Below are 10,000 nucleotides of genomic sequence, written 5' to 3'. Positions count from 1 at the left end.
GTGTGCCCTTGTCCTGACATCACATGAAGATTGTAAATGATCAACACCATCATACAAGCCATGAAGTTGTTTCCAATATTCGACAGAAATACGTGTCTGGCCACAGGGAATATCACCTCACTTGGAAACAGGTGAAGGTTGGTATCAGGAAGAGTATCTGGCTGTAAAAAAAATCTATCTCCATAAATTTCATCCAACTAATGCAAGCATGGAAATGTGTAGATCAAATGATGGTGTGGGCATGTATGCATAATATACAAACACGCGGACATACATACAGAACAATTAAACATGAATTTATACATAAACATAGATAAACATGGACTGTGACTACTGAGGACATGCATGGGCTTGAAAGAAATGAAGCTAGTATGCTTCCTCGGACGTATAATGTCAGTGTCTACAACAAAGTGTTGATGTCTTGTAAGGCATAAAAGTCATCCGATGTGATGTGCAAGAGAGACAACTGCACGGGTATCGTTATGTGATGTGCATGGACAAGTACAGCTGTGTAAAGAAGTGCTGATCTCTAACTGTAGAGGGAATTTGTTGTAGAGGTAGACCAAAGAAGACATGGAACAAGGTAGTGAAGCATGATCTTCAAATGTTGGATCTCACAGAGGTAATGACTAGTGACTGAGATTCCTAGCAATATGCTGTGCTTGAGAAGAGCCATCAGACCAAGTGAAGTCATAGTCGTGGCAAATACTGGTGTCACACAACTGGTACCTGTGCCAGCGACATATAAAAGCACTCACTAAACTCTCAGAGGTGTCAGTGTTAGGAAGGGCATCCAGCCATAGAAACCATGCCAAATCAGACAGGATTCTGATGCAACACCTTAGATTATCAGCCCTGGGCAAATCATCCAACACATGCAAGCATGGACAACAGGCATTAAATGATAATCAGTTTCTTTTTGTAATTATTTCTCTCCAAAACAATAAACAATAAAAACTGAACTGGAAATGTAATGTATTACCTTGTTTGAATTTTCCTTGATTTTCTCAACAGAACAGGAATGTATAAATGCTGGTGGCTTGTCTTGAACATCCTCAACTTGGATCCATACAGAAGCATTTGATGTAAACTTTCCATCCTGAAATTAAGTTTAAAATTATTTCATTTTATCTTTAATTCATTGTAAAATATAATTCATGTACACAGTATTACATTTCTATTTTTCCTAACATTCCTTTTAGTACGTTGCACATCCCAGTTGAGGAAACAAAGGAAACTGTTACAAATAGTGATATGATAAACTGTACAACAGACCAGTATGAAAATATTAGGGTTATTAAAACAGTAATGTGTATGGATGTATTTATATACACACACACACACACACACACACACACACACATATATATATATATATATATATATATATATATATATATATGTATATATATATATATATATATATATTATACATATATTTTTATACCTATACATATACACACTGTAAAGTTGCTGGTGTTAAGAAGGGTATCCAGCCATAGAAACCATAGACCTATGGCTTGTCAGATCCTGTCAAACTATTCAACACATGCTGGCATAAAAACTGGATGTTAAATGATGATAATTATATCCACATACATCATCAAAGCCGTCTATCAAAGGGGAAATGTTATGGAAGAAACCTGAACAGACCCACATGACATAAGGTGAACTAATCTATTACAATAATTGAGAACTAAGTGAAATGTCAGGTAGTAGTTGACAAGTGTTAGTTTGATCGTGTTGGTTTAACAGTTGGTAGTTTAACAGTGACTAGCAAGTATCACACCTACGCTCAAGTATTACAGAGTGCATTCTGTGTTAACAAATATTTCTGCGATAGTTTAAGATAACCACAACTAACTATTTATTTGTATATTATCATTTCACACCAGATGTGTATAACCACATCATAACACACACACACACACACACACACACATATATATATCTTTATATATATAAAACTGAGAATGTGTGTCTGTCTGTCTGTCTGTCTGTGTGTTTCCTTAAAACTTGAGAACTACACAACCAATTCCATTCAAATTTTACACATGCCTTACTTAGGGTTCATGTAGTTTCATGGGGAAAAAAATGTTCAACTTCTTGCCTAGAGCGAGCCCATAGCAATATCATATCTTCTCCACTATTTCAGTATTACATGTTAAAAGTGAAAGAAAACGTTTCTCTATTTTATGCGAGATACTTTCACTTTAACAGTAAAAATAATAATAACAATTGAATTATATGTAGTAAGTAATAATTAAAATCAAACTAAAGTATAATATAAGCGTAATATAACAAAAGTAAAAATAGCAATTGGTATAAAATTGCATTCAATGACTTGAACTTGAATAAGTGGTTTCACATGAATGGGAATAAATTAAAAATAAAATTAGCGTGCAGAAATGGAATAGTCCAGATGGATAATAAAAAATTAAATTAAAGAAAAGACTATTGTCTATAAAGTATACAATGTAGAGAAAAAAGATTTGAACACATGGAGGAAAGCACCTTCGAAAAGTGTCTTGGTGCGACTATGAAAGGTATCTAATCAGAGGCGGTAAATTCGCCACAATAGAAGCAAGGTTCGAGTTAACAGAGCATACAAGGGAGTACTCGACTCGAACTTGCAAAGTGGAAATATTTTATTTTTACCTTTATATCTGGGACGTAGGACATCTCGGAAAAAAAATTAAAATGCCCCCCTTCCCCAGAAGTAGAGGTAGGCTGGATTGTAGCCACAACTCTATACAAGAGTGAGGACAAGATACAATTGATCGAAATTACAAGAGAAGGGCTAACAATTCCAGTCTGTTATATATTTTGAGTATTGTTATCACTAGCGATATCAAGATATAACTTTGTATTTTGTATTTTATGTGTAGATGTATATATATAGATGTACATGTAATATGTACACATATATATACACATATATACATGCACTAGCACTATGACCCGGCAACGACGGGTCTTTAATGCTAGTATATATATATATATAAAGGTATTTTTTTACTTCTATAACAATTGACTATGACACCTTCCTATACAATCTGATTAACCATACTTATAATATCCTATGCAGTTTTTAAGCATTTCAGCAGTAATTCCTAGAAAAAGTAATCTTTGTATATGGAAGATGCACTGGGAACACAAATGCTAAGGGCACACAGGAAACAGATTTTCTCAAATGCCAAGGAGGTTCTCTAGAGACATAGATAATTTCTGCTATCTAGGTGGCTTAACTAGCAGTGAAGCAAGATATTTTGAATGTTTAATTATTAGAATAAGACTAGGACAGAGAATGTTCAGAGGACTATTAACTACCAGAGTGAAAGTCAGATTGTATGATGCTTGGGCATGAAATGCAATGCTTCTTGGTATGAGATGTGGGCACTGAACACAGAAGACATGTGAAGACTGGAGAAGAATGGAGGGAGTATGCTCCCTTGGATCTACATCAATGTAGATATCTTTTCCAACCCCACTCATATCTGCTATTGATGACAGCCCCAACTCCCTAATCACTTCTGTCTTCCCACTCATTAACCTCCATCTCTACATCTGTCACTTGCCTTCCATCCCCATCCAATTTCAAAATTTGCACAGCATCTTATTACTTCTGATTTGTCCACCTATTTCTGATACTGCTACTCTCCACACCTCCTATGCTGCTACTTATCACTCTTCCTTTCTGAGCCACTTCTATTTCTCTCACTCTCCCACTTCAATACTGATATTTACTATCAGCTACACCTCCACCCTTGTTCATCACTCACTACAGCTAATTCTCTACCTGTCAATATTCTCTCATACTCTTATGAAATTACCCTTCTGGTCCTCTTCCCTCCTGATCTACTACCTATTTTCTTCTTCATATTTACCTTCTTATATTTTGAGAGTACACTCTGGCACTCATCCCCACCATCCTTATCTCCCAGCTACTATCACTCACCCTCATGTGATATAAGGTAGCCATGTATCTCCTCTATAGCAAAATACCTCTGCTTGTCACTCTATCATACTTCTGCCTCCAACACCTGCCATAAAGTCACCTACTCACTTCTCAAATACACATCCACTTAATCGGGATGTTTCCCCTTTTTCTTTGTTTTCTTTTATGTCTTGCAAGTTACTTGGCAACTTCACCAGTATTCATGTCATAAAAAAGCACTCAATATACACTGTAAAGGGATTGACACTAAGAAGGGCATCCAGCCATAGAAGTCTGACACTGGAACTTGCTGCAGTACTGCAGCTTGGATCCCGTCAAACTGTCCCGTCTATATGAACATATAAAATGAACATTAAATGATGATGATGATGATGATGATGATGATGATGATGATGATGATGATGGTGATGATGATGGTGATGATGATGATGATGATGATGATGATGATGATGGTGGTGGTGATGATGATGGTGATGATGATGATGGTGATGATGATGATGATGATGATGATGATATATATGTATGTTTGTATACGTATGTGTTTGTGTGAATGTATGGAAGTGAGTTCATATTTCCTTTTTTCTTGATATCTTTGCTGCCATTAGCAAAGCATGTCCAAACTATTTGTTGCTAAAGAAACTGCAAAATTATTTTCTTTGAAAATATGTGAGAGTTGAGCACCTCATTGAAATTCATATACTTTTGGTGCAAGCAGAAAGAATAAAGAGAAAGGAACTGATTTGTTTGACCAGACAGACATTGTTCAATGTCCTCTTACCATGCTGGCATGGGTTGGACGGTTTGACTGGAGCTGGTGAATCTGGAGCCTGTGCTGGATGACCTTCCTAAAACCAATACTCCATAGAGTGTGGTGGTTTACAAAATTTAACTTCAAACCATGAAATAAAAATTTTACCAAATAAAAACATAAATATAGACAACTAAGAAGTTACTACAGATTTGACATGCGTGTATGTATGTGTATTCTTTTACTTGTTTCAGTCATTTGACTGCAGCTATCTTGGAGCTCTGCCTTTTAGTTGAAGAAATTGCCCCTCAACACTTATTCTTTGTAAGCCTGATTCTCTCAGATTCTTATGCCAAACTGCGAAGTTATGAGTATGTAAACACACAAACATTGGTAGTCAAACATTAGTGGTGGTGGGGGGGGGGAGAAAACACAGACACACACACGCACACACACATATATATACGATGGGCTTCTTTCAGTTTCTGTCTATCAAAAGCCCTCACAAGAGTTTGGTCTGTCCGAGGTTGTAGTAGAAGACTGTATACTGTTACCATTTCATTTCAATGTGAATGGAAACTCAACTTCATGAAAAATAAAATATGCCAGGAAAAGATAATTTTAGCTTAAATACTTACAAATACTTGTACTATGTACTCAAAAAAGTTTCTTGTTTCATAGTCCAGTTCTTTTACTACTGTGATGACACCTTTCAACTTATCTACAATTTTCATGTAGTGTTCAATTCCTTTTGAATTCTAAAAGTAAAAGAAAATGAAACATTTAAGTACCATTTGAATAGGAAAGTCCCTCAAGATCTTACATTTCTCTGGCTCAAGTATTCTTTTGACTTGATTTTACCATGTGTTTCCAGCTTTGAATCCCCATTTCTGGCACAGTTTCCAGTGAATAACTTTTTAACTACCTTTTGTAGTTTTTCTATGCTGGTCTGTAAATATTCTACAAGGCTTTTCCTTTCCATTTGAACACATTTTTCTACAGCTGTTAAGTCTCTTCCACCCTGGTCTGTCCTCAGGTACAGCCGGTTAATATCAGCTTTTGGATCATGGGCTCCATACATCATCAACAACTTCCTAGTTATTCTAAGTTTCTTTATTTCATTTCTGATCCTATCTATTATTCCAACTCCATATCTGATTAAGGGTACTACTCATGAATTTATTGCTTCAATGAGATTTATGGAATTCAGTTTTGATTGCAATAATTTTCTGACTCACCTTGTGTACTCCGTACAGGTTTCATTTGTTTCATTTCCTCATTTTTTTTTTATCTCATCTGCATCCAGTATTCCCAAGTACTTATACCACTGTCCTTTCTCAAGTGCTCTCATTGTTTGCCCATTTGGCATTTCAATTTCCTGGTTTCTTTCAAACCTTCCTTGTTTCATTTTCAATATAGCACATTTTTCTATCCCAAATTCAGTACCTACATCATTTGAGAAAATGCAGACAGTATATACAAGACTTTCAAGCTGTTTCACATTTTTCGCATAAACCTTTATATCATCCATGAAAAGGAGATAATTTATCAGGCCATTTCCTTTTCCCAAACCATAAGCAATTTTAACTTTCCATAGTATCATAGCAAGCAGTGTCATAGCCAATATCAATAGTAATGGAGATAAACTATCACCTTGGAATATTTCACGTCTGACGTTCACTTTCCCAAGTTTCTGTTTTCCTCTGATCAATTCAGTATTCCAGTGTTTTATACTTTCATTAAGCATTTTCTCCATGTTTTTTGCTATTCCAAACATGCTCATTATTTTACTTATCCAACTGTGTGGCATGTCAAGACAGCTCTTCAGCTGACAGGTTCCCATCAAACTGTCCAACCCATGCCAGCATGGAAAACAGACGTTAAGTGTTGTTGTTGTTGTTGTTTACATCTTGGTTGTTACAGTCACATTTCAACCAAAGAAATATATATGAATTTGATATTTCTCCACTGCACTGATTTCAAGTAGATTCTAAGAGCAAATTTGATGCCATCATAGAAGACATTAGAATAAATATCAAATCAAAATTAACTCACCTGATCAGCAGGCTGAAATTGAAATAAATAAACATTTATAAGAATAGTGAATAACAGAAATAATACAAAACATATCTTTTAAGATTAGAAGATATTTTAAGATAATAAAACTCAGAGATATGCATTAAAAAGTTGGTTTTCAAACAGTTATGAATATTATTTGCTGCAACTTCATATTCAATAAGACAAAACTAAATCTGTTTTTAACTTAAGGCCTAAATAAAATTTTGTAACATGTTGCCAAAAATTTGAGAAGTCACTAAAAAGATCTAGTTATCAATAAAAAAAGACATTATTTTAATAATGATTTCTTGTATTGACAAACTAACACAGATTGGTTGAGGAAGGTATAGTCAATTGAATTGATTCTAGTAAAGGATTGGTGCATATTTTATCAAATCCAGAGCAATTAGCAGTGATTTATGGATTAAGATCAATTCATCTCTGCAAGGACTGATAATAGGAAGATAAAGATGGGAAATTATTGTATATGTACACACACACACACACACACCTATATATACATGTGTGTGTGTGTGTGTGTGTAATAAAAGCAATTAAAACAAAAAGAAGACAACACGAGAAGGACACATTTTAACAGATGTAGTAGATTAATACTTAAAGAGAAAGGAAAAAATTTTAATGTTTGAGACACTCATCTTTCATCAAAATGAAAATATTGAAGTAAAGAAAAGAGGAGAATGAAAGAGAAAAAGTGGTGGGAGGAAATGGAAAAAAAGGGAGGAGGTTAGAGACCAGGTGGCAATGCAGTTTCATCATCCCCTTCATCAACCCTTGGACATTACTGTCTTGAGTCCTATAACTGATTACTTTGTCATATAAGTGACCAAGATGACAACATTCCTTTTGAACAGGATGACAGTTACTCATTTACAGCTGAGTGAACTAAAAAAGCATGAAATGAAGTGTTTTACTCAAGAACACAATACATTACATGGTTTAAAAATCAAAACCCTAACCATGTGATCATGAACTCTTTGCTCAAATGGCCTATCATGCTCAAAGAATGACTGTAATATGAAACATAATTAAGTATCTCGTATCTTTTCCAGGTGATGCTATTAACTTAGTCAAGGCCTGGGCCAAGTTTTGCTAAAATTTATCTAAAGATATATATATAAATATATATATATATATATAAATATATATATATATATATATATATATATATATATATATATATATATATATATATATATATACATATATATGAATCACTACCAGAACTAGAGAAGTTTCAGGTATGGAAACAAGGTCTAGAATCAAAGTGCCTCAGATTTAACCAAGCAAAAACCAAAGTCTTAGTAAGTAGGAAAGCAGACAAATCACAAATCCCTTCAGCTAGATAGCTCTGCTGAATCTGTGGAAAAGGTGTAGGTAGAAACTCCATAAGATGTACCCAGTGTAAGCTATGGATATATAAGAGGTGCAGCAATATCAGAGGAAGGTTAACAGGGAAAATAGCTTTTATGTTTGGAAGATGCACAGGTACAATAAATGCTGAAAATGTGCAGAAAATTGACTCCATCAACTGTCTGGAGGATAAGCTAGAAGAAGTAGATAGCTTCCATTATCTAGGTAACTAAGTTAGTAGTGGGGTGAAAGCTCTGAGAATAAGAATAGGCTGGGTAAAGTTCGACTGAGTATAAGCATCTTGCAAGAAAAGTTTGACATAAGAGGCATCAGATGTAGGGTGCAAGAGAGATGACTGCACAGGTATGGTCATGTGATGTGCATGGATGAGGATAGCTGTGTAAAGAATTGCCAATCTCTAACTGTGGAGGGAAACTGTGGTATGAGGTAGACCCAGATAGACATGGGACAAGGTGGTGAAGCATTAACTTCGAACTTTGGGCCTCACAGAGAAAATGACAAGTGACAGAGCCCTTTGATGATATGCTGTGCTTGAGAAGACCTGTCAAGTCAAATAAAAATGTAGTTGTGGCCAATGCTGGTGTCATGTAACTGGCACATAAAAAGCACCTTTCGAGCATTCGGCCACACAGAGGCAAAGGGGCCAATGACATTGTCACATAAAAAGCTTGTTAGAAGAGGAAAATTAAGAGTTAGGGTTACCACTTTAGAAAGTATATTTAGATGTATCTATGTAAAAAGGTTACAAATAGCCTGGACAACATTTAGAAAGCTCCTACCCCTACTGGTGACAAAGGGTCTCTCGCTCAGAGTGAAAGGTAGATTGTACAATGCATGTGTGTGAACTGCCATGCTTCATGGCAGCGAAACATGGGCTGTGACTGCAGAGGACATGCGTAGACTTGAAAGAAATGAAGCTTGCATGATCCGCTGGATGTGTAATGTCAGTGTGCACACACAACAGAGTGTAAGACCCTGAGAGAAATGCTGGACATTAGAAGCATCAGATGTGGTGGGTAAGGGAGACGTTTGCACTGGTATGGTCATATACTGCAGATGGATGAGGAGAGATATGTGAATAAGTGCCACTCCCAAACAGTTGAAGGTATCCAGGGGAGAGGTAAACCCAGGAAGACATGGGATGAGGTAGTCAAGCATGACCTTCAAACGTTAGGCCTCACAGAGGCAATGACGAAAGACTGAGATCTCTGGAGATATGCTGTGACTGCGAAGACCTGACAAATAATGTGAGTTCATGGCTGTTTCCTGCACCAGTTTTGCATAGCCCCAACCCATCCAAAGTACCTTGGATTGTAGAACGATCTGCTGTGCTTACCTTGGATTGTAGGTGACCTGCTGTGCTTGAGGAGACCTATTGAGTGAAGTACATCAACATCAAAATAAATATCAAATGGAAATTGTAGTTATGATACCTGTGCCAGTGGCACGTAAAAAGCACCATCCGAATGTGGCCGATGCCAGTTCCGCCTTGACTGGCTTCTGTGCCAGTGGCACGTAAAAAGCACCCACTACACTCACGGAGTGGTTGGCATTAGGAAGGGCATCCAGCTGTAGAATTACTGCCAGATCAGACTAGAGCCTGGTGCAGCGTCCTGACATCCCAGACCCCGGTCGAACTGTCCAACCCATGCTAGCACGGAAAACAGACGTTAAATGATGATGATGATGATGATGATGATGATGATGATGATGATGTATGTTTTACGTGAAGGTAAAGATAAATATCAGAAGGCAATGTTTGTTTGCTAACAAACATAACAATTTATTCCTTGATCACACATGGAGTAGTAGGCACATCACGAGGTAAGAGTTCAAGTTAACAG

At 36.3% G+C, this 10,000-nt stretch overlaps 1 protein-coding gene across 1 annotated transcript in view; it reads right to left on the bottom strand.

Moving 5' to 3' along the window:
• Positions 1-10,000, bottom strand: part of LOC115232681 (cadherin EGF LAG seven-pass G-type receptor 2-like) — a 106,071-nt gene that overhangs the window by 59,383 nt on the left and 36,688 nt on the right. The window contains exons 8-10 of the mRNA XM_036500738.1: positions 6,762-6,773; positions 5,345-5,464; positions 983-1,099 (exon numbers count right to left, since the gene is read on the bottom strand). Of these exons, the coding sequence (XP_036356631.1) occupies positions 983-1,099; positions 5,345-5,464; positions 6,762-6,773 (249 nt within the window). The remainder of the gene's footprint in view (positions 1-982; positions 1,100-5,344; positions 5,465-6,761; positions 6,774-10,000) is intronic.

The sequence above is a fragment of the Octopus sinensis genome, linkage group LG2, assembly GCF_006345805.1.
Source record: "Octopus sinensis linkage group LG2, ASM634580v1, whole genome shotgun sequence".
Classification (NCBI taxonomy): domain Eukaryota; kingdom Metazoa; phylum Mollusca; class Cephalopoda; order Octopoda; family Octopodidae; genus Octopus; species Octopus sinensis.
The sequence above is the reverse complement of the archived record's forward strand: the minus strand, read 5'-3'. Positions and strand labels throughout refer to the sequence as shown.